Source organism: Martes martes, assembly GCF_963455335.1.
Source record: "Martes martes genome assembly, chromosome: 11".
NCBI classification, from domain to species: Eukaryota; Metazoa; Chordata; class Mammalia; order Carnivora; family Mustelidae; genus Martes; species Martes martes.
The window spans coordinates 84,385,565-84,409,366 of NC_137899.1; the positions used below are offsets into that span (position 1 = coordinate 84,385,565).

Sequence of the window (23,802 nt, forward strand, 5' to 3'; positions counted from 1 at the left end):
CACCTGCAACGCTCAAAGCCCCTCTCTGGGCGCTGAGGGGGCCAAAGAGAAGACTAAGACGGGAGCACGGAGCTTTCGCTCCCTTAGGAGGGCGGTGCACACAGTGGGTGATGCTAGTTCGCAAGAGCTAAACCTGAGAGCAGGGTGGACTGGACGCGACGAACCAAAGCCCAGGGGCCGGCCACTTAAGCTGCGGGTCGGGGGCCGTTGTGAAGCATTGTAGACTTTTCTCGGCCCCGCTCGGGCTGCCGGTGAAGCAGCCACAGACCTGCCAGCGTTCTAGAAACGGGGAGAGACCGAGACACCAATCCTCTTTAGAGCCGGCGCGGGACGCCGCGAGGCTGCGGAGACTCTCCAAGCTTCAGATTTTGCCAGAGCCGGAGCCTGGGGGCGGGGAAGGGGCGGGGCGGGGGCGGGGCCCGGTCGGGGGCGGGCCCGCGATGACGTAGGGCGGGCCGGGACGCGCGGAGGCGGTGGCGGAGCCTCCTCCTCCTGCTGCTGCGCCCCATCCCCCAGCGGCCGGCCGGTTCCAGCCCGCACCCCGCGTCCGTGCCCGCACCCCCTCCCCCGGGCCCCGCCATGGGCCTCACCGTGTCCGCGCTCTTTTCGCGGATCTTCGGGAAGAAGCAGATGAGGATCCTCATGGGTGAGGCAGATCTAGCGCGCGGCCCGGACCGGAGCGCCGGCCCCCGCGCAGCCCTCCCGCCCCCGCGTCCCTCCGAGCCCAGCTCAGCCGGGTCTCTGACCTGGAGTCACCTGCCTCCTAACCCCCCGGGGGTCACTGCTCTCGGGCTGGTCGCGGTCTGCAGCGCCGATCCCCGGGCCTGAGCCCGGGAGCTGCGGGCCTGGGTGGGGTGAAGCTCCCTCCTCCCCAGCCCGGCTGGGAAGAAGGGAGGATTCCGCCCTTGGAGACGACTTTTAAAAGGAGCACAGCCCCCTCCTATGCCCTTTCCCCCCTAGCCGTCTCCCGCCTCTCGCCCGCTTCGGGGCACGAGTTGGTGCTCACCACCCAGACTGCTCTTAAGGCCTCGAAGGTAGAGAACAGAGCGCACCTGCAGGCGCTTGGGCTCTCCGCCCCCGTCTCCATCAGCTGTCCTGGCTTCTCCCCTTTCCTGGTCTCTAGAGGGCTCCCTCGCTCCCGTCTCCATCCCTATGCCCCTCTCCTTGCAGTTGGCTTGGATGCAGCTGGCAAGACCACAATCTTGTACAAACTGAAGTTGGGGGAGATTGTCACCACCATCCCCACCATAGGTGAGTTCTGAGGCGAGGCCGGGAGGAGAGGGAGGCTGGCAGCAGGCCTTCCCAGGGTTTGCTACCCATTCTGCCTGAGGCCCTTATCTCTGTGCAGGGAGCTGGCCCTGACACCAGACACTGCTACCTGAGAAGTGGGTCACAGTTACCTTTAGTTGCTGGATGGTGCTGAGGCAGGGTGTATGTGACCTAGCCGGGTCTGGTCTGTGGACTGCCTGTTCTCTGGGGTTCTCTTCCCATGGGACTTGATCATTGCCTTCTGGTTTTATGTCCCCAGTGAATCCACCTAGATTTAGAGAGTTCCTTTCTTTCAGGACTTGGTTCTCATATTTTTTTCCAATTATCTTCAGGCTTCAATGTGGAAACAGTGGAATACAAGAACATTTGTTTCACAGTCTGGGACGTGGGAGGCCAGGACAAGATTCGGCCTCTGTGGCGGCACTACTTCCAGAACACTCAGGTGGGGTGGGGCTCCCCAACCCCAGGAGAGAAGGTGTTAGGGCTGCGACTGAGATGTTGGCCTAGGCCTGTCTCGCAAGCCAGGGGAAAAAACCTTTACCTCCCATCTATCCACAGTTGTAGCCTTACCTCTCCTCATCCTTCAGGAATGCCTTTAGTTTTCTGAGACTTAGCTACCTTAGCTTCTGAGAAGCAAACTCTGGGGCCATGCTTCCTCATTTATTTGTTTATTTATTTTTAAAGTAAGCTTTTTCTCCTAACGTGGGACTTGAACTCACAGTTCTGACTGAGGCAGCCAGGCGCACTCATGCCGCCTCATTTAGCTCTCGTCTGGTCTTTCCCTGGTCCCTTGCGCTTCTTCTAACTACACTGCTTGCCTGAGGGCAGAGACTGTATCCTTTGCACGGTGTCTCCAGTTGGTGCCACCATGAAAAGCTTAGTGAAAAGTTTTAAGATGAGAAGGTTTAGACACAAAGATGGGAAAAAGAAAGAGCCAGACTAGGGTATGTCCCAGGTGGGAGTGATGGCTTCTCCGTTCTTCCTTCCTGCCCAGGGCCTCATCTTCGTAGTGGACAGTAATGACCGAGAGAGGGTCCAGGAATCTGCTGATGAGCTCCAGAAGATGGTGAGCACCCAGAGCCCTGGGAACGGAGCCCTCGTTCAGAGACAGAGCTCTGAGATCTCTGAGCTGGGGTGAAAGTCAGGAAATGTCTCACAGGCCTTGACTGTGTTTCTCTGTGTGGACACAGTCGCAAGGCATACCTCAACTGTGTTTTGAACTGGAGTCAGGTCAAAAAGCCCAAGACTGACTTTTTCCTTGAATCCTCACGTCTTCACATCAGAGGTGTTGGTGGGGAAAGGGAAATTATGTGTGGTGGAGAGAAACATCCTCTTAACATTCTTGTTTTTCCATTGAGAAACGTTGCCATTTTGACTAGGGCAAGTCATTTGAAAAAGGCTCTTTTTGGATTTAAGGCCAGATGGCTGCAAGCTGACTTGTGAAGCTTGTGTTCAGCTCAGACTACACGATATTACAATTTTCCCACAAATATGTTAGAAGGCGGAAAGGGAGGTTTCCCTGCACAGCGGGAAGGGGAGGCCTGGAGACTCTGCCAGGACGCCGGACTCCATCCCCTTCACCCGTCTCAGCTGCAGGAGGACGAGCTGCGGGATGCCGTGCTGCTGGTGTTTGCCAACAAGCAGGACATGCCCAACGCCATGCCCGTGAGCGAGCTCACCGACAAGCTGGGCCTGCAGCACTTGCGGAGCCGCACGGTGAGGGTCCCGCATTGCCCAGGGGTGCCAAGGGGGAGGAGGGGCAGGACGTGAAGGCGTCCCTCATCTTCCCTCTTGCTGAGCTCTCTTTCCTTCTCCCCACAGTGGTACGTCCAGGCCACCTGTGCCACTCAAGGCACAGGCCTGTATGATGGGCTCGACTGGCTGTCCCATGAGCTGTCCAAGCGCTAACCCACCAGGGGCCGGCCCCTGCTGCCCGGAAGCTCCCGCGTGCACCCGGGACGGCCAGATTCCCGGACTCCTCAGGCAGTGCCCTTCCCTCCCACTCCTCTCCCACAGACACGGGCCTCCGCTCCGGCTCCTGCCTGCATGTTCTCTCTGTCGTTGGAGCCTGGAGCCTCACTCTCTGGGCTGAAGGGGTCCACTCTCCTGCCTGCTGGGACCTGTGGAAGGGGGACTTCTCTAGGGCTAAGCCCCTTCTTCCAGAGGAGGAGCAGGGATCTGGGTTTACTTTCGTCTTTTTTCCATTTCGGGAGTCCCTTTGGGGCCAGGTGGGGAGGGAAGTTGAGGGCTCTGGTGGTGCTATGATGTGGCACTGGACATTGAGTAATAAATTTGCTGTGGTTTGTACATGGTGTTGTCTGTAGCCTAGAAGTGAGGGGGCTGGGTTGTTGGATACAAAGGGACGATGGGATAGGAAGAAAGCTCAGAGCTGCGGAGACTGCAGAGCGACCCTCTCCCCCAGTGTGCGCACACACCAGCTGCCTTCATCCCGCTCAGCTTCTCCCTTCTCATTCTTGAGGCTACAAGCACTCCCCAATTCCAGGGGGCCTTTGCAGAGGGGATCTACTTTAATGATTCTATAAATCTCCTACATCCTGGGCCTTTCCATCTCCTATCTACTTAGAACAGTGGTTCTTAATGATTACTGTGAACATTAAAATTGGGGGGTGGTATTTATTAACAATAGCACCCTGAGGGGCACTTCAGAAAATATGACTCATTAGGACTGATCTGAAGCCCAAGAATATGCATCTTAGAAATTACACAGGTGATTCTGTCACTACTACTCTGTTAGCCTTATTCTATGAAACACCGTAGGGTCCTTCTAATCCTTAGGGATTAAAGTTCCTCTCCGTGGGAGGCAACTCTTTCTACCTGAAAGACACCCCTGGCACTGTACCACCTCGCACCCACGGGGGGAAGGGGAAAGTATGTGCATGGAACCAGGAGTGTGGGCGGTTCTCCAGGTGTGGTTCACTCTGCCCGATCTTCGAATCCCTGTGAAGCTTAAACAAAATCTGCCTTTGCCACCATTATTTCTTCTTGCCTTTCTCCTTTCATGTGGTCAGTTTCTCCAGGTACTGGCCTGATTTTCTCCGGGAGCTTTGTAGGAAGTGAGTCCCAGAAGCTGTTGGCCAACAGGGACCCTTTGAGGGGAAGGGCTGGGATCCTTAGGAACAGTGAGGCAGGGGATTATGAGGAAGATACCCAGGGCTCTCCCTACCTAGGACATTTCCCTTCACCTGTACTGAGCCAACCCTTCCTGAGGAATATGAGTCATTTGATCCTTGTTGGTTATCTACCTAGGATTTCCTCACAGTCCCTGAAAAGCACCTTCTGAGACATTTTGGCCTCATTCTCCCAAGGGCTGTAAAAGTTAATAAACTTTTCATGGATATCTTGAACTTGAAAAACACTTAAGTCCCAAGGGAGCCAAGCAGACCTCACTTCATGGGGAGGAAAGAGGTTGGTTTTTATCCTGTGATTAAAATGAGAAACAGAAGCAAAGAATGGAAGACACTTGCCTGTAGTCACAGGTTATCACTGGCCCAGGCCGGAGTTCTGATTCCCAGTCTTAGCTCAGCTCTGTTGGTGCCTGGAGTTGCCCGGGGAGTTTGACGCCAGAGGCCCTAGACCCACTTCCTCTGGGCTGTGGATTGACCATGGCCAGGCCAGTGCCCTTTCCCCACTATGGAAAGAGGCAGCCCTCACAGTCACAATGCTCCCGGGTCACAGAGGCGCTGGGCCCTAGGCCAGCCTCTGCCTGAGAAGTTCCCTCTGGGAACGTCTTCTGGTGGGTACTACAGGCCTGATTCCAGGCCCTATGGCCTGTGGAACCGCACCACTGGGGGGAAGGCTGGGCCGGACAGAGTCATCACCTGTGGTGCCGGCCCCATGGAGGAGGTGGAGTGGACGCGAAGACCCAAGCCTGAGGAGCTAAGGGTTGGGCTCATCAGCTGGGCAGGATCCTACCTCACTTTTGAGGCATATAAGAACACGGTCACTGCTACTGCAAAGGGCTTGGGCCGGAGACAGGTAACCAGGCAAACCTGTACGGGAGTCCTCTTTCTTAGTGGCCAAGCTCTTGTGTGTGTGTGTGTGTGGTGGCTGGGGTACACTCGCTATCATTTTCCTAGCCTTTGCCATTACCAGCCCGAGACCCTCCTACCCCAGGCTTTTGCTCACAGGTCTCGATCCCTCCCTCTCCCCCTTTCTCAACCTGTTTCGAGAGGCAAAGCCTCCGCCCTTGCTGCCTTGCCTTCTCTGGCTGCTTTCTTCCCTCCATGCCAGTACCAGGTGGTTGTGTCATCACAAAGAGGAGAGGTGAAGAGCCCAGGCTGGAAGGCAGGATTGTGGGCCTCTGGCGTGCCAGGGGCGGTGGGGGGCTTGGGGGGCGGTGCAGGTAGGGATGGACTGATTCTGTTCAGTCGTGGGTTGTGGTTTGGGAATCCTTATCCCTGGAGCCTGGGCCTGCCCGCCCTGATGTAAGAGGTCTTGACTTTCTCCTGCCCCGCTGGGGAGGTGGGCTCTGGGGAGGGGAGTGTTAGTTAACATGCTCTCCAGGGGCAACAGTGAGGAAGAGAGAAGTTAAACTTAAACCAAAGCACTTCTTAGAAAATTAGGCGTTGAAGGAAGCCACCAAGTAAGAGAGAGGGAAGTTTACCTTCGGTGAGCTGGGAGAGGCATGTCCTTAGAACTTTTCTTGGGATCTTGAGAAGTTCCCTGATTCCAGTAGGTGAGGTCTCCTGAAATCTTCTGATCAGTTGGATGAGAGGGTGGGAGAGCGGGCAGTCTCCGTGGAGGCCGATGCGGAGGGGAAGGTGGTTGGTCGCCATGAAGGTTCTAGGGTGATGCCAGGCTTGATGGCATTGGACACCCTGGCCTGGTCATTCGGCAATACTGATCTCCTGCCTCTCCCTCCCACCGCCTCCAGACCTGGGAGATCTTGGTGAGCAATGAGCATGACGCACAGGCCGTGGTCCGACTACGGGGCTTGCAAGGCCTTTACCTTCTGTGCGAGGCAGACGGCAGTCTATGCTACGGCCGGCCCAGGACCAGCCACCACGGGTGCTTCCTCCTGCGTTTCCACCGCAATGGCAAGTGGACTCTCCAGTGCATAATTAGTGGCCGTTACCTGGAGTCTGACGGTGAAGATGTGTTCTGCAACTCCAGGGTCCTCTCAGCCTACCACATGTGGACCCCCCGTCCGGCCCTGCACGTCCACGTGATCCTCTACAGCCCTGTGAACCACTGCTACGCCCGGGCTGACCCCACCGTGGGCCGGGTCTGGGTGGATGCGCCCGTTCCCTGCCTGGAGGAATGTGGCTTCCTGCTGCATTTCCAAGACGGATGCTACCACCTGGAGACCTCAACACACTTCTTCTTGTCCCACGTAGACCGCCTGGTCCCCCAACCCTCAGCACAGACAGCTTTTCACATGCAGGTGCGGCCGGGAGGGCTCGTGGCCCTGAGTGACGGAGAAGGAGGCATGCTGTATCCGCAGGGCACGCGCCTGCTCCTGGGCCTGGGCTCCAATCCCCACAGGGGTGAGGAGTGGTTCGTCCTACAGCGCTGTCCCACCTGGGTCAGCCTCAGGTCCAAGACTCGGAAGTTCCTCTCCATCGTCTATGGCAAGTGCTGGGTGTAGGACAGCTACGGAGGGAGGGAGAGCCGGCTCCTGGAAAGAGAAAAATGTATTTGGAGAACAGCAGATATTTTGGAAGCTGCTGATAAGGAGGATCCTAGGGTCCCAACAGGATCTCTTAGGCCATGGAGTAGGGTGATAAGGCAGGGGCAGGGACTTCAGGAAAGTAGCTTGGGTCTTCTCCAGGCTCCTGTGGTCTGCAGAAGGTGGTAAAGGCTGAGGAGGGGAACCAGAGGGAACCCAGACAGAAGGTGTGGAGGAGGGGCTGAGACTGAGGTTGAAACCAGACTCTGGCTCCTTCTGACATGATCTTTCTCTGCAGATGTTGAGGTGTGTGCTGCCTCTGAGCACATAACCCCAATGTCCTTGTTCCAGTTTGAATGCGACGATGAGAGCCCCTCCTTGCAGCTTCGAGCAGCCAATGGCTGCTACCTAGCCCAGGTGAGACCTTGGCCTTCCGAGCGAGGGAATCCTTCATCTCTGAGCTCTCCCATTCTAGACATACTCTCTCCTTCTTCAAGGCAGGTGACCAGAGGCTGAGGTGGAGGACGGTGGAGACAAGGGTGGAGACCCTTGTCAATTTTCAACCAATGGGCCCAATTTCATTCAATGGGGCATCTTTGAAAAAAAAAAAAAGAAAGAAAAACCAATTTTATTGCGGCGCAATTTATATATAATCAACTGCACTCGTTTCAATGTGTAATTCAAGAAGTTTTGACAAATATATACACTCATGCATGTATACGCACATGTATACACCCAGTCACAAGTTAAAGATTATTTCCATCACCACAGAAATTCCCTCTTGCCCCTTTGTAGTCAGTCCCCTTTTCCTCTTGCCCTCCCCTCCACCCCTGTTACTGTTCTGTCGCTGCAGATTAGAGCCGCCTACTCTAGAATTCCCGTGAATGGAATCACACCATGTTACTGTGTGTATTCTTCCTTTCATCAGCATAATATTTTTGAGATTCATGATCCATGTATCAGTAGTTTATCCTCTTTTATTGCTGAGCAGTTTCCCATACTACTACTCATCAACACAAACATGATTTATTTATCCATTTACTTGTTGATGAACACTTGAGTCCTTTCCAGTTTGGGCTATTGTGAATAAAGTTGCGGGGCACCTGGGTGGTTGAGCCGGTTAAGCCTCTGCCTTCAGCTCAGGTCATGATCCCAGGATGCTGGGATGGAGCCCCATGTCAAGCTCCCTGCTGAGCAGGGAGCCTGCTTCTCCCTCTCCTCCCTGCTTGTGCTCTCTCTCTCAGTATCTCTGTCTCTCAATCTCTCTCTCTCTAGTAAATAAATAAAATCTTTAAAAAAGTAAAGTTGCAAGGAATATTTGCATACAAGTTTTTTTATTTTCAGTAATCTTAGGGGTAGAAATACTGGGTCACATGATAAATGTGTGTTTATATTTTTATTTTTTAATTTTTTTAAGATTGCATTTATTTCCTTGGGAAAGAGCAAGCTAGAGAAAAAGAGAGAGAGAGCATGCACAAGCAGGGGTGTGGGGGAAGGGTGGGGTGAGAGGGAATAACAGACTCCCCGCTGAGCAGGGAGCCCAATGCAGGACTCGATCCCAGGACCCTGGGATCATGACCTGAGCCGAAGGCATATACTTAACCAACTGAGCCACCCAGGTGCCCCATGTTTACATCTTTAAGAAAATGTTAAATAGTTTTCTAAAATGAGTATTCTATTTTACATTCTTGCCAGCAATGTATAGTTCTAATTGTTCCATACCCTCATCAACACTTGATATTGTCTGTATTTTTTTATTTTATTTATTTTCAGTGTAACAGTATTCATTGTGTGTATTTTTAATTTTAGCTACTCTAATGGATGTGCAGTGACGTCTTACTGTGCCTTTAATTTGCATGTCTTTTATAATTAATAACAATGAGTATCTTTTCATGGCCTTATTGGTCATTTGTATATCTCCTCTGTGAGGTGTCTGTTCAAATCTTTTGCCCATTGGGTTATCTTATGATCAAGTTGTAAGTATTCTTTCTTGTGTTCTAAAGTCCAGAGTTCTTTCTGTGTTCTAAAGGCAAGTTCTTTGCCAAATATATGTATTGTGTTTCCTCACAACCTGTGGCTTGCCTTTTCATTTGCTTAGTAGAGTCTTTTGAGCAGCAAGTTTTTTATTTTGATGAAGTCCAATTTCTCCACTCTGTAAATGATTAGTGATTTTTTGGTTTCAATAAATCTTTGCCTGCCCCAATGTTGCAAAGAATTTCTCCTAGGTTTTCTTGTAGATGTTTTACGGTTTTGCTTTCATTTTTATGTCCATTTGGAAATGATTTTGGTATCTGGGCTGAGGTTTATTTCTCTCCATGTGGTTATCCAGGTCCTTTTTTGATAATGGACTCTGGGATATAGCCAGGACTGGGGAAGTGGGGGAGCTGAGACCACAATATGTTTTCCAAAAAGGATGTGAAAATGGGGCACCTGGGTGGCTCAGTTAGTTAAACATCTGCCTTTGGTTCAGGTCATGATCCCAGGGTCCTGGGATAGAGCCCCTCATCAGGGCTCCCTAGGGAGCCTGCTTCTCCTGCTCCCACTCCCCCTGCTTTTGTGCATGCTCTCTCTCTCTCTGTCAACTAAATAAATAAAATCTTAAAAAAAAAAAGAGAGAGAGAGAGAGAGAGAGAAGAAAGGATGTGAAAGCATAAAGCATGCCCTGGGAGAATGAAGAAAGCCAGTAGGTGGGATGTGGGAAAGGATCTAGGAATAAAAATGATGGGAAGAGGGGCACCTGGGTGGCTCAGTGGGTTAAAGCCTCTGCCTTTGGCTCAGGTCATGATCCCGGGGTCCTGGGATCGAGCCCCACATCGGGCTCCCTGCTCAGCAGGGAGCCTGCTTCCCCCACCCTCTCTCTGCCTGCCTCTCTGCCTACTTGTGATCTCTGTCTGTCAAATAAATAAATAAATAAAATCTTTAAAAAAAAAAATGATGGGAAGAAAGCTGAGATTTTGTCCTTTTTCTCTTCTCTGCTCCCTGTAATCTCGCCAGAGGCGCCACAGGACAGTGGTGGCTAATGGGCACCCCATGGAGCCTGATACCTTCTTCCGAGTGCACTGGAATTGTGGCAAGATCATCCTGCAGTCTCCCAATGGACGCTTCTTGGGCATCATAGACAATGGCCTGCTGATGGCCAATGCCACCATCCCAGGTGAGGAGAGTGGCCCTCCTGCCAGGTTATCCCAAGTCAGAGATGCTTTCAGAGGGAGCTGGGCTGTAATAGAAAGAGCACTGGAGCTGGGGTCTGTGTATTTGCTGAATCACTGAATTTGCTGAATGACAATGAATTTTTGTCATCACTTGGGCAAACACATCTTTGAGCCCCAGTTCCATTGGCTCCCTTACCAAGGGGAGTGATCTCCAACCCACCTGCCTCCCAGGAGTCGTGTGAAGATTAAATAGATTCACACCTCTCAAAGGAAGGAAGGATATTAAAACCTCTTGGGCTCCACGCCCTATTAAGTGTTTTGACAGACATTTCATAAGCACCCAGCCTAAGATCCGGCACCTAGTAGGTGTTCAGTAATTGTTTAAATGTTGACAACCTGCAATTAGTGTCCCTCCTCCTGCTTCTACTTGGGAAAGCATCTGGAAACAGCTCATCCAGATAACTCCTCTCGGTTTCTTCCAGGCCCCAATGAGGAATTTGGGATTCGATTAGCTAACCGGCCCTTCCTTGTACTGCGAGGTCGTTACGGGTACGTGGGCACGTCCTCAGAGCATGACCTCATGAAGTGCAATATGGACCAGCCCGACTGCATCCACCTGCTGCCTTGCCGCCAGGGCATATACCACTTCCAGGGTGAGGAGCTCCTCTTCTCCGTGAACTTCTCCTGGGTTCACGGTCTCGTCCTGCCTTAGCCCCAACTCAGACTCCAACGTCTTCTGCTCAGAGCCTACTCAGCAGAAAAGGAAAAATGGAGTTTCTCTTTGTTTTCACACGTCAAGGCCCCCCGAGTGGGTTGGTAGACCCAAACCCAGCCCTCCCACGTTTCCGCAGATGGACCTGCCTACTCAGGCAGAGTGGGGAAGTCAGAGGGGCTGGCGCGCTTGCCGGGAGCCTCCTCTAGCCATCCAGCGGGAGGACTTCATCCTTCACCCTTCCCTCCCCAGCACAGGGTGGATCCTTCTGGTCAATAACATCTTTCGGCACCTTTCGTCCTTGGGGGAAGTTTGCTCTCAACTTCTGTATAGAGCTTCACGGGAGCAACCTGCTCACAGTGCTGGCGCCCAATGGCTTCTATATGCGATCCGACCGAAGCGGCACCCTGTTGGCGGACAGCGAAGAGATTACCAAAGAGTGTATTTGGGAGTTTTAGGTAAGATCAAGTGGGTCAGGACCAGGAGGTAGAGGAGAAGGAGCCGAAGGGGCAAGGAAAGAAGGGAAGTGGGTGAGCATGAGACCAAAACACACCCGTGGACTGACTTCTGTCCCACAACCCGATCAGCTCCAGACATTTATTCCAAATCCAGACTCTCCTCTCAGGGCTTCTAGAGACTGACTTACTGGAGAAAGGAGGGGAAATCAGATCTAGGTTTCTGACGATGAGACCACACTGACATGTGTGTGCCAGCAAGCTTGCAGGGGACAGAATCAGGTGTACTCATGTGTTTATCTCTCTGTGTAAAGATGCAGAGCTTTGCCCCACTCTTAGGGAAGACAGGTAACTTTGCCTTCTAAACTATGCGCTTTCTATCCCTGCACCCCTGGATCCCTGGAGTGCTGTTGGCTCCCAGATATTCATCTGCAGCTCTGACCCTTCTCCTGAACGCTAACCTCCTCTCTTTCCAACTTTCTGATTGACAACTGAGTTGACTTCGTCCTGCCACCCTCTCAAAATCAGCCTCCTCCCCCTCCCTTCCGCAGATGATTCTTCCGGTCCTCCCCCATGGCCATCTGGAGTGTTGCTGTCCTCCCAGATGCTCTGGATCAAGATCTCAGCACCATCTCGCCTTCCTCCCTTTCATTCCCTTTACCAAACCCTGAAAACTCTTGGGTACTTCCATAACCATGACTTGAGCGCCTGCTCCTTCTTAACTACCTTTGCTACCGTGTGAATTCAGGCTTTTCACCCAAAGCCTGCACTGTGATGAGGGCTCCCTAGTAGCACTCCCTGCCTCCAGATCCGTCCACCCCATCTCTTCTCCATGACAAGTTTGCTTTCCTAAATCATTCCCTGTTCACAGGTCTTCAGGACACCTCACTGCTCTTTGCCCTGTTTCCTCACAGTTGACCTCGCTTTCCTGGCTTGGAAGGGCATGAGGATGTTGTGGGAAGAAGAGCTTTGGTTTTGGTATCACATAGACCTGGAACCTTGGGGAAATTGCTTTAACATTTCTAGGCCTTGGTTTCCCTATCTGTAAAATGGGAATAATATCTGCTTCATAGGATGGTATGAAGGTTAAGTAGCCATATGGATCTAGATATGGACCCCCACTATATATGTTCACTCTTTTCTTGCATTTTCTACTGGTTTTCTTTCCTTTTTTTTTTTTTTTTTACTGGTTTTCGTTTTTTTCTTTTCTTTTCTCTTCTTTCTTTTTTTTTTTTTTTTAAGATTTTATTTATTTATTTGACAGGCTGAGATCACAAGTAGGCAGAGAGGCAGGCAGAGAGAGAGAGAGGCGGGAAGCAGGCGCCCTGTGGAGCAGAGAGCCCGATGTGGGCCGGTCCCAGGACCCTGGGATCATGACCTGAGCCGAAGGCAGAGGCTTTAACCCACTGAGCCACCCAGGTGCCCCTCTACTGGTTTTCTAAACAAACCCTTTGCTAGGGCCAAAGTGGAAAAAAAATCAAATGAAATTCCACCAGGCTTGTTTTCTTATGTGTTTCATGAAGGGTTTCAATGGAACTAAATTTCTCAGGCTCCTTCCAGGCCATGACATTCCAGTAGACAATGTATCATAGTGGTTAAGAGCTCATTCTTGGACATCGAACTAGGTTCTCATTGGATTTTTATCAGTTAAACTTGTTTGACCCTGGAAAAATGAACCTCTCAAATCCTGTTCCTGGCCAATGAAATCAGAATATAGTATCTATCTTGTAGGATTTTGTTGTGTTATGAGAAATAATGATTATAAAATGTATAGTAAACAGCCTGGAATCTAGTGCAGGGTCCTTTATCAGAAGCCTTCCCCAATTCAGTTGAATTCTTAGTAAATCTTATCTATTGGCTATAGTATCCCTTTGAATTCTGATGCTATTTTTTATACCATTAATCTGATTAAAAATAATTTTTACTGCCTTTGCCTATAAATTAATTTCACATACGTCATATACACATATACATACAACTTCACGTTCATCAAGCATGGGACAAAACAGGACAGTCAGTCGCCTAAGTGTCTGACTCTTGATCTCAGCTCAGGTCTTGATCTCAGGATTGTGAGTTTGAGCCCTGTGTTGAGCTCCATGATGGGTGTGGAGCCTACTTTAAAAAAAAAAAAAAAAGAAAGAAAAAAAAGAATAATGGGACAAATCACTTTATTCTGTCTTTTCCCAGTTGATCTTACCAGATTTTTCCAGCAAATCAGCAAATCATTGACTCAAGGTTTCTGTTTCCTCTTCCCTTTCCAGGTCAATGGGATGCCACCTATAGAAATCCAAATCCTCCAGGAGAAACTACTGCACTAAACACAACAGGAACCCCAGAGTCAAGATCCATGAGAATATCTGTTACGCAACTTTCCCTACCCAGTTTAGCAAAACACCTGTTTCAAGCAACAATACACAAAAGGCCACCCCCAAGACCCCTTGTGTGCATCTGACTCAGTACAGAATAAGGGTCTAGAGGTGGGTGGAGTCCAAGGCCCCAAGTCCCCCGCAAGTTCTATCTGGAAGAAGCAAGACCAAATGGTAACCAGTGCTTCCACTGATCTTCCCCCATCCCCGCCAGGACCACTAGAATTTTTCCAGTAATCATGTGAGAAGCCAGTTTTGCCCTGAAGGATTCAGAATCCAGAAATGATTAGATGTCCTTTGGGTTTTGAAAGAATGAAGGATTATGAGTCTTATGGGCACAGGGTAATGATCATGACACATCTTATGCCTAGATAGCCTGAAATTTACCAATCATCTCACCTTTGATCTTGTCAGTTGGGCAAGACAGGTACTTTCCCTGTCATCGCCCACCTTTTACAGGGAGTTGAAGTGAGGGTCCCATGACTGGGAGCTCTGATTCAATTCTTCGATTAGGGGATTGTAATGTCCACTACTCTTTCCATCAAAACAGAGCTTCCACAATGACCATCATTCTAGTACTGTCTTTATAACTTTGGCCTTCATCGATCTACCATTTGTTCTATCAATGTCTTTATTGACATAAACTTTTAAGTAATTTTATTTAGAAAGGAATATTTTAGAGGTACCTGGGTGGCTCAGATGGTTAAGGGTCTGCCTTCGGCTCAGGGTCCTGGGATCAAGCCCCACATCAATCTCCCTGCTCAGTAGGAAGCCTGCTTCTCCTTTTGCCTGCCCCTCCCCCTGCTTGTGCTCTCTCTCTCTCTGTGTCAAATAAATAATAAAATCTTTTAAAATAAAAAAGGACTATTTTAATCACTATCACAAAATAGGAGACTCATTTGCCATAAATAGAAAGTGACCTTAAAAATAAATACAACGAAAACTAAGTGATGTTATCAAATCCTAGTTAGATTTCCCTCCCCTGCCCAAACCTCAGAACCAGAGGTTCCCTTTCCCTCTGTTATAAAAAAGGTTAACAGTTGTTACAGAGGACCAAAATGAAAGCTTTCTCTTCAGTGCAATCAGAATTGAAAGGGGAATAATGTTCTCATTTCTGACTAAATATTATTTAAAGCAGTGTCTACATGCCTCCTGAAATGTTCTCAAATACCAACAGTGATGCCTGACCCCCACTTCGGGAAAATTGCACCGTACTATAACGAGTGCCTGGTTTTTAAATCTGTTAAGAAAAGAAGCTAAAACCACAACATGGGAGAAATTCCATTTGCATAGTGGAAAATGACCTCAGGTTTTTGTAAGTATGTTTCTCCTCAAGAGATAGAAAAGAATTCTTTTATTTTTTTTAGAAGATTTTATTTATTTGACAGAGAGAGAGACAGCAAGAGCAGGGGGAGTAGGAGAGGGAGGAGCAGGCTTCCTGCTGAGCAGGGAGCCCGATGGGGGGCTCCATCCCAGGACCCTGGGATCATGACCCAAGCAAAAGGCAGATGCCTAACAGCTGAGCACCCAAGCACCCCAAGAGATAGGAAAGAATTTTGTAAAAATTTTAATCTAGCAAGCAAAGCTTTAGAACACTAGAGCCCAGGGTATCCCTTTCAAGAGAACATTAAGAATAGACCAGAGATTTGAGTTGGAATACAATACACTCTTCAGAGAGACAGGACCTTGGGGTCATTTAATGCAGAATCTCTTCTTCTGCATTCCATAAATGCATATATAAACTTGGATGCACAAGCATTCATTTGCACGGAGATAAACACACACACACACACACACACACACACACACACACCCCACATAGTCTGTTACCCCCATTCCCCACAAATGGCCATCCATCCTCCACTTGAATGCGCTTGGCCATGGGGCTTCAGCAGGCAGCTGCCTTCATTGCCAACCTCAGTCCTACAGCTGAGTGAATGGCTTGTTCTCAGACTGTACCGTGCAGATTGTCACCCCCCAAAACCTCACCCATTTCCCCAGGCAGTCTGTCAGCAGGGGTAGGGGCAGGGTGTGCTCTATCACCCTTGGCATTTCACTCAAGAGCTATGCTGGCCCATAGAACTTTCTGTGCTGATGGAAATTCTAGATTGTTCTATAATGTTTACCATCTGATACAGGAGCCAGGGGATACCTGTGACCATTGGGCATTTGATATGTGACTGGTGTGAATGAGGAGCTGAATTGCTCATTTTACGTAATTTTGGTTACGTCTGTATAGCCACATGGGACTGGCGGGTGGTTGCTGAAGAGCATGGCACTAGAGTATTTGATGATGAGATAACTTCTGGGTGAGTACCCCTCCCAGATGGGAGAAACCAGATTTGCCCCCACTCCTCTTATCCTGCTTCCCCATCATCATTCTATCCCCAGCTCTTCAAAAGGGAACAAGCTGGAAGGAATGAGCCCCACCCCCTTCAAGATATCCCTTTCTTCACCCCCTTTTCCCCATGTTCCTCTCTTTCCCTACATACCAACACTTCCCAGGAAGATCCTAGAGGTTTCTCTGCAGGGAGACAAATTTGAGAAGATTTGGAACTTACTGCCAAGAAGAAGCAAGCAAACCTGCCCCCCGAGCATGAATAAAGGGACAAAAAGAGTATGAATAATGGCCTTTCCACTCTGCTGCTTTGCCAAAAATACATATGCAATTAAGGAAGTAATGTGTATTTTCTTAGATTAACAAAGTACTGTAAATTTTCTTGGCTGTTGTAGCTATGTAAGAAAAGTTCCTTATTTTGGGGGAATGCCTTGGGGACTTGGGGCGACATCCCATGACGTACCATCAGTGTATGGGTGTGTGGGTGGGTGTGCCTGTCTGTGTGTGAGCACCCAAACACTAATATAGGTACGTATCTACAGACCTACTACAGACAGATAAATATATAGATTAGACAGACTGGATAGTTCCATAGACTACAGATATGTTAAATAGATGAGAACTACATACATACATACATACTTACATATATAAATAGATCATATAGATATATAGATTAGATGGATTGGAAGATAGGGGGATAGAAAGGGAGATAGGAAGATAAAGATGATAGGTGGCTCGATAGACATAGAGATAGAGATAGAACGAACTTTATTGTTAAATATAGGGGCGGGAGTATAAATATTCATGGGAAAAACACCAACAGGAACTACTGCTAATTTAAAAAATGTTTTTATTTCTGCCAAGTTGAGGCCATTTAAGGCCAGTGTGAGTAGTGGGCAGGCACGGCTTCTCCAGCCCCTCCAAACAGCTGTGCTGCATCAGGGGCCGGGGTGGGGGGGGTATGGAGCGAGGCAGGGCCACAGGTGAAGAAGAGTCACAGAAAGGAGGGGGCAGCAATAATGTGCTTGGGCAGGATGATACTAGGTCCTCCCCACCCTATCCCCTTTCCACTCTGGCCCTCCTCCCTCATTCCAGGTCTTGCAGGGGTGGGGAGCAGGGCCAGGGCCAGAGCAAGGCCTCAGGGGCACCAAGACTGGCATTGGGGGCAATGGAAGGAAGGACAAGGGTGGCAGAGCAGGACTGAATCCAGGGAGCTCAGCTGCAGGAGGCAGGTAGCCTGCGGGGACAAAGAGAGGGCGAGTTTGGTTTCTTGCTGTGATCCCACCCCTCAAAGTCACTGGTGGGGAGGACAGACCCTATATATATATGAATGATGGATATATGTACTCAAATCCCAATCCCACCCTCTTTTGCTGTTAAGGCTGTCAGTGGTACTATAGACCCTGGGGGTGCTAGTCTCCAACCTTGTAAGCATGCAAGGAATGAAGAAAGCTGTGTCAAGATTCCCTGATGACCCCGACTGAAGATTCCTGCCCTCTTGTGGCTCAAGAAGTAAGCCCTCCCCACACCGTGCAGCAGTGAGGCCTAGCTTGTGGATTCTTACCCCAGCAGGGCTTGAGAGAGGCCTGGGGTGGGGTGTCACTGAGGCACCTGTCTGGTGCTGTCCCCCAGCACAGCTGATAGCAGGAGGGACCCAAGGATTCAAGGGCAGGCAGGACCGCTGTGGGCACACTGCAAGGTGACTGCTAGAAAAAGCAGAGAACCCCCCCCCCCCCGCCACCACGCACACACACACACTGTCAGTGATGGCTCCTATTCAGCAGACCTGGGGCTCTAAGGCTGACCCCGCCTCTGGCTGTGTCCTATACAACTCCGGAGGGCACCATTCACGCGGTAGACTAGGAGGATGGTGCTTTCCAAAGTGTGCAGTGTAGGAACTTAGAACAGTCAGGAATTCTAGCTCAGGCCTCACTGGGAATGGGAGAAGCAGTGAGCTCTTGTCTTCCCAGGTCACCAACTCCCCTCTTTTCCTGGATACCTGTGCAGAGGTGGCCCCTGGGGAGGTACTTGGTAGACTCAGATCCTGGGAAGCACCTACAAGGTGAGAGCAGATCCACTCAGAAGGAGAAATGGGTCTAGGGAGTGGGGAGGAGTGGGGAGCAGCAGGGAGGTCCTAGGAAAGGCAGCAACTTCTGGCAGGGATGGGAGGAGATGGATGCTACAACCCTAAATGGTCTCCTCCCCAAGGCAAAGCCTTGGGAAAAACTGGGGAAGAAGGATTAAATCTCAGGGATGGTAAGCAGGGGACAGTGCAGACCTGAAGAACAGAGACTCTGAATGCGGAGTATCTAACACAGGACCTGGCACATGGAAGTTGCCAAGTAAATGTGTGGTGGATGGATGGATGGATGGATGGATGGATGGATAGGTGAGTGGAAGGATGAATGGATCCAATGCATGCATGGATGCATGCAAGAATGGGTGGGATGGATGGAAGGATGGATACGCAGAGAAATTACCTGGAATCTGCATTTCCCACTTGAGCTTCTCTTGTCGGCGCCATTTGGCTCTTCGGTTGGAAAACCAGACCTGGGGGAAGGTGGAAACAGCGTAGCTGGCTGTGCTCCTCAATCCATGGCACCTACTGCTCTCGCCACACTTTTGTGGTCTGGGCCTAGAGCGCAGACGTGATGCCCTCCCTCCCTGCTTTGGTCTTTGTTCTCTGTCCCCTGCCTCACCTCAAAGGCTTGGAGTGGGGAAGAGAGGAGAGCAATCAGCGGAAGGAGACAAGGAAGGTCTTGGGTCTGATTTCTGCTACCAACAAATCTGTTTCCACCTTCTTGCCCCCTTCTCCACCTCGCCGGAACCCAAAGCCTTCTCATCAGAGTCTCTCTTCTTGCAGTCTGTATGCACCGTGTGGCAGAGCCCACTCACCCTCACGGTATCCTCAGGCAGAGAGGTGGCAGCGGCCAGCTTTCCACGGGCCACTGAATCGGGATACTGCCCACGCTGGAACTCTGCCGAGATTGAGGCTTGCATAGTAAGGGCACAGGGAGAGGAGCAAGGCCCGGGTCTCCCCCTCAGGCTCCACTTCCCCCTGCTACAACCCTAAACTCCCCTCCTCCCCAAGCCAGGGCCACCCGTAGCCTCGCCCACAGGCCCCAGGGGCATTGCCTCCATGGATCACACCAAGCACCCTCTAACCCACCATCTGACCCCACCCTGGCACCTTTCTCCAGCGCCTCGGCTTGGCCTGGGGAGAAGATAGTCCGATTCCGGTGGCCAGTCCCTGGGTGGGGACCCCGGGGAGCCTCAGAGCCACCATGGGGAGTGTGAGGGGTGGGAGCCAAAACAGCTGTAAAGGGGGACAAAGGCTTGTGGTGGTTTGTGATCGTGATTCTTCTCCTACGATGGGGTTCCCAAGCCCCTAGGGCTATGGACAGGGGCCGGCATGGGTAGAAGAGCAGAGCCATGATGGTGGAATATTTACAGCTCCTTGAAGTTTACTTCAGGGGCCACTGAGTGGGGGGCACGGCCAATGCCATGGTCAAGTGCATGCTTAGTGTTTGGGGAAACAGCAGCAAGGTTGGTCCAGGTTGCATGATGCCATAGAATGTAAAGGGTGCTCTGAGAAGCTGTGCATGAGGCAGAGGGAGGGTGTGGAAGGTCCAGTCTTTCCTCTTCCTCAGCATATCCTGTGCCCTGAGGGCCAAGGGACCTGGGTTCTGTTCCAGAACCTGCCAACAGCTAGCTGGTAACCTTGGGTAAGTCCATTTCCTTCTCTGAGCTTTGATTTTCTTCTGCCCGGAGAGAGCAACACTCCCTGCCAGGCCCTCCTTATTCTCTTTCCATGAGGGTGACACAAGAAAGAACAAGAAAGGGCTTTGCAAACCATAAAATGCCGATGTTTGCTCTGAGCATCCCTGGGGGCATCTCCAAGACCCACCTGGAGATCTGAGTTGTGCCCAGGGCAGTCTCTGGTCCTCCTGGAGTGCCCGCAGGACACGGTTGATGGAGGAGACCTGGGGGAGTCGAGGTGTTGAGCGGGGAGATGGTGAGGAGACCCACCTGAATCCTTTTCCCAATATCCTTTCTCTCTGTCTGGGCCCCCACATCATTCCCAGGGCAGCCTCCTTTCTTCCCATGCTTTCTTCTTCTCACTTGTCCCACGACCCCACTTTTCAGAAGAGAGCCCCTCAGTCCTGCCTCCCCAGCCTGGGATGGCCCCACTGCCAAGTAAGAAGGGGTCTTCTCCCTGGATGGCCGGTTTGCCAGCCCCGGTGCCGGGAGGGGAGAACACTTACACTGGGAATCTTGTCCTGTGTGCAGAGCCCTTCGGCACAGAGCTGGCGTTGGATCTCCCAGGCAAAGAGGGCAGGACACTCACCCTTCAGCTGGGCAATTCGAGCTACCACAGGGGGTGTGGCCAGACGTGGCTTGCTTCCCCCAATCCCCTTGGGCTCCAAGACACCTGTGCGGTAGTAACGTGCTAGGATCTTGCTCACACAGCCATTAGATACCTGGGTCAGGTGAGAAGCAGGGACAGATGATGGTGTGATTGGCAGAGGGTGAGAGTCCGTGCGGCAGAAGGAGGCTACAAGGCAAAGTGAGCTTACTGGCCCAGGCCACAGAGTTGAGCATTCAGCCTTATCCCTGGGAGCCTGAAGATCTCCACCCTGGACCCTGAGGGTCTCCCAGGAAGTAGCCCAAGCCCCCAAAGCCCTCAGAGTCTGCAACAGCCTCAGACTTGCCTTCAGAGGGTGCTGGGTCCCTGCTCCTTGTCCCCAACCCTGGGTAAACCGTACTACCTTAAGACTCCGGGAGATGTCACAGGGACGCATCCCGCTGACCGCCAACTGCACGATCTGCTGCCGAGTGTCCAGGGGCAGGGGTCGGCCATTCACAAAAACCCCCCCCAGCTGATTCACACTGCTGATCCCTGGGCATGAGAAGAAGGCGTCCACACACCTCCCCTCTCCCCAGCCCACCTGTGGTATGGAGGACCCTGCTGGGGAGGGTTTCTCAGGCCACTCAGGTCTGGCTTCCCATTTCCCATCACAGAGAAAGTTCCCCCCCCGGCAGGGGGTCCCCCAGCTCCCACTTTCTTGGCAAGGTGGCTCATGGGTGAGTCTTTGCTTTGAAAGCAGTTGTGCTGACCCTTGTGATCTAAGGGAAGCAGGTGGAGCAAGAAGGAGTGCCCGGATGAAACTCCCCCAGAACGCTGGCCAAGGGCGCGGAAACCAGTGGAGGGAAGCAGGGCCCAGAGATAGCCCCTCCCTCCTTACACCAGCCTGTTCTTCCCACTTCTCCCAGACATCTCACCATCCTGCGGCATGTTCCAGGCCGATGCTCTGCCCAGAAGGGCGGGAACTGGGAAGACTGGGGAGAGGGATTCCTTCTAGAAGTTCCTTCTTTTGTCTTGGGGTTGGATCTGCAATGACCAAGGTTACTTGGGTGAAGTCTCTTGCTCAGAATGGTCTTGGGTGGTAGTGTTTTGTGATAGAGGGTCAGGTTTCTAAAATTTGCCAGCAGGTTTGCTGAGACAATTCAAATTCTCTCTACTTATATCCTTCCGTGATGAACCAACATATCACAGGGCCAGCGGAGTACTGGATCTTAAGGGCTTGGAGGATGGGAAGGCTCTCATTTCTCACACTTTTCATTGTAAGAGGTCAGGGAAGTAGAAAAGGATTATGCATCCAAATGCTCAGGCTTTCCCTTTTGCAAATGGACCGCTGTTGTCATTGACCCCTCGAAAGCCTTCTCAGCCCTGGGGGGCACTTCGGCCTCCTATGTTCAGATTCAACAGGGCCAAACCCCAAAACATAGAATATTCTGCCCAGCCAGAAGAGGGCATCGGTGACCAAAGATCCCATTTGCCCTGGTCTGAGGCTAGACAACAGGTTCAACACTGCCTCCACTATCACGCATCTCCTAAGCTTAGTTTCTCCAAACCACCAACCAGAAAACTTTGCTTTTGCAAACTTTGCAAACTTTGAGTCTTGCTCTTGATTTTATTTTATTTTTTTTAATACTCTCCAGGAAGCTCTAGGGGAACATGGGGGCTCTGCTCCAGCCCCGGCACTGAGGCTCTGGTCTCATCCATTAGAAGTAAGGATGAACTAGAAGTAAGGATTACTAGATGTAAGGATGAACAAGCATCAAGTCCAGGCTTCTCTTGGAAGACACATCTCTTGGCATCTTCTAACCTGCTGCGATTGTTCGTTCCTATCAATTCTGGAGAGTTCTAGATTCTGCAGTGAAGCAGCTTCACTCTCAGAGACCAACTGTCTGGGATCAGACATGCGCTCGTTGAACTACCACTTATGAAAGCATGTTGAAAGAAGAAAGCAAGGAACAGGAGAGAGTTACATGCTGACTGACACAGAACACAAGAGACAAGAGAGACAGGAAGAGACACAGAAACAAGAGAGTCTCTGAACAGCCAATGATGCAGCTCCTGGGCCACCATGCCTTTCTTGCTTTCACCAGCAAGTAAAGGGAGTAGAAACCACCTCCTTTCTTGCCTGGTACCCTGACAGGGCTGGAGGACCCCAGAAAACAGCTCATGCATAGAACTTTCCTGCAGGAACTATGCCATCTTGGCTCAGCTCACTAATCTGCAATTATTTGCTGAATAAAGTATTAATCATCAGCACATGGCCAGTTGTTCAGGATGAAGGGAGTGAAAAGAAAAGGAACAAGGTTTTTTGCCCTCCAGGAGATTACAGTGCAGCTGGAAAGCAGACAAGAGCACTGGAGAAACAAGGAACTTCCCAGAGTATGGAATCCAGAGCTGTTTTTAACTGAGCGGCTGAATTGGCTTTTACTCACTCCTGTCCGGGGAGGTAGAGACATATTTCCCTTCAAGCTCTCATCACTCCAGAGAGCCAGGAAAGAAGGCAGAGCGCTTTCCAACGAGAAAGGTGAGACACAGATTGGGGTTCCTACAAATCAGGGGCCACCCAGGGAGCAAAACTCAAGTAGGGTTAGAAGCCAGTCCCTCCCCAGAAGCCAAAACCTCAGCTCCTAATCCTGGGGCTCTTTGTCTTCCCCCATCCCTGCCTCGTGTTTGTGTAATTGTCACTGAAGCAATGGAGAAAAGAGAGCCAAGCTGGGAATAGATAGGGCTCTGCCAGGGTAGGAGGATGGGAGCTCAGGATATCAGCCAAACCCTTGCTATGACAGAGTGTCCCCTCTAAGGGACCAGAACTCAGAGGAGGAGCGGAGACTCAGATTTAACATCCAAACCCAAATCATCTCCAAATGTAAAACTCACAAACAGAAACCCCATTCCCAACAGCCCCCCCACTGCTTCCCAATGTTCACAATAACTTGTCTGATAAAAGGGCTGGTGCTCACAAGATGGCAAAGCAAGGTAGAGAGTTGGAGGGGCCGGAGGGGTGCTAGGCTGCCAAGACAGAGGAGAAGGGAAGTTGGCTTGGCCACACAAAGACATGGAGAGAGCATGGGAGGCAGAGCAGACAATGAGGCTGCAGGTGAGCTACCTGTGTGGAGGCAATGCAGCGGGTGCTTCAGGGGGAGGGTCTCAGTCTCCTATGCTGGGATCCCGAGACCCCTGCAGCTCCAGGGGTGATGGTGGTCTGGTCCTAGGAACAGTCTCCACTCTGCTCCAGCTCCAGTCCTGCCAGGGGGTCCAGAGCTCCAGAGAGACCGTGCTCAGGAGCAGAGGGCAGCCTTCTGGGAGCAGCCAGTGATGTCACAGGCCATGAGCAGAGGAGAGAGGAGGAGGGAGGTGTGTATGGGGCTGACTGACACTGGCCCTGAGGTAGAGCAAGGCATAGCCAATGACCCATTCTGTCCTTCCATGGAAAGTCCTCGGAGCCCACCTGGTGTCCACCTGCCACCTTAAAAGCAGGTACAGAGCCATGGCTCATGCAGGCCCCCTGGGCCCCG

General features: G+C 51.2%; 3 protein-coding genes across 3 annotated transcripts; 2 read left to right on the forward strand and 1 right to left on the reverse strand.

Moving 5' to 3' along the window:
• The first annotated feature begins 437 nt into the window (after positions 1–437).
• On the forward strand, positions 438–3,576 carry ARF5 (ARF GTPase 5). Its single transcript, XM_080818287.1, has 6 exons — positions 438–646; positions 1,171–1,251; positions 1,602–1,711; positions 2,264–2,335; positions 2,860–2,985; positions 3,091–3,576. Exons 1-6 carry the CDS (start codon positions 580–582, stop codon positions 3,175–3,177), a joined length of 543 nt encoding a protein of 180 aa, XP_080674413.1. The 5' UTR covers positions 438–579; the 3' UTR covers positions 3,178–3,576.
• Positions 3,577–5,124: 1,548 nt separating this feature from the next.
• FSCN3 (fascin actin-bundling protein 3) lies at positions 5,125–11,220 on the forward strand (the record flags this gene model as incomplete). The annotated part of the gene is made up of 6 exons (XM_080818556.1): positions 5,125–5,265; positions 6,164–6,860; positions 7,197–7,315; positions 9,893–10,052; positions 10,533–10,703; positions 11,015–11,220. The coding sequence occupies 6 exons, from the start codon at positions 5,125–5,127 to the stop codon at positions 11,218–11,220; spliced, it is 1,494 nt and encodes a 497-aa protein (XP_080674682.1).
• Positions 11,221–17,010: 5,790 nt separating this feature from the next.
• PAX4 (paired box 4) lies at positions 17,011–21,220 on the reverse strand (the record flags this gene model as incomplete). The annotated part of the gene is given in 12 exon segments (XM_080818736.1): positions 17,011–17,082; positions 17,084–17,146; positions 17,148–17,161; positions 17,489–17,630; positions 17,924–17,979; positions 18,405–18,474; positions 18,820–18,902; positions 19,115–19,240; positions 19,832–19,907; positions 20,190–20,405; positions 20,694–20,824; positions 21,208–21,220. Coding segments are annotated over 12 exon segments (1,062 nt in total).
• Between the last annotated feature and the right edge of the window lie 2,582 nt (positions 21,221–23,802).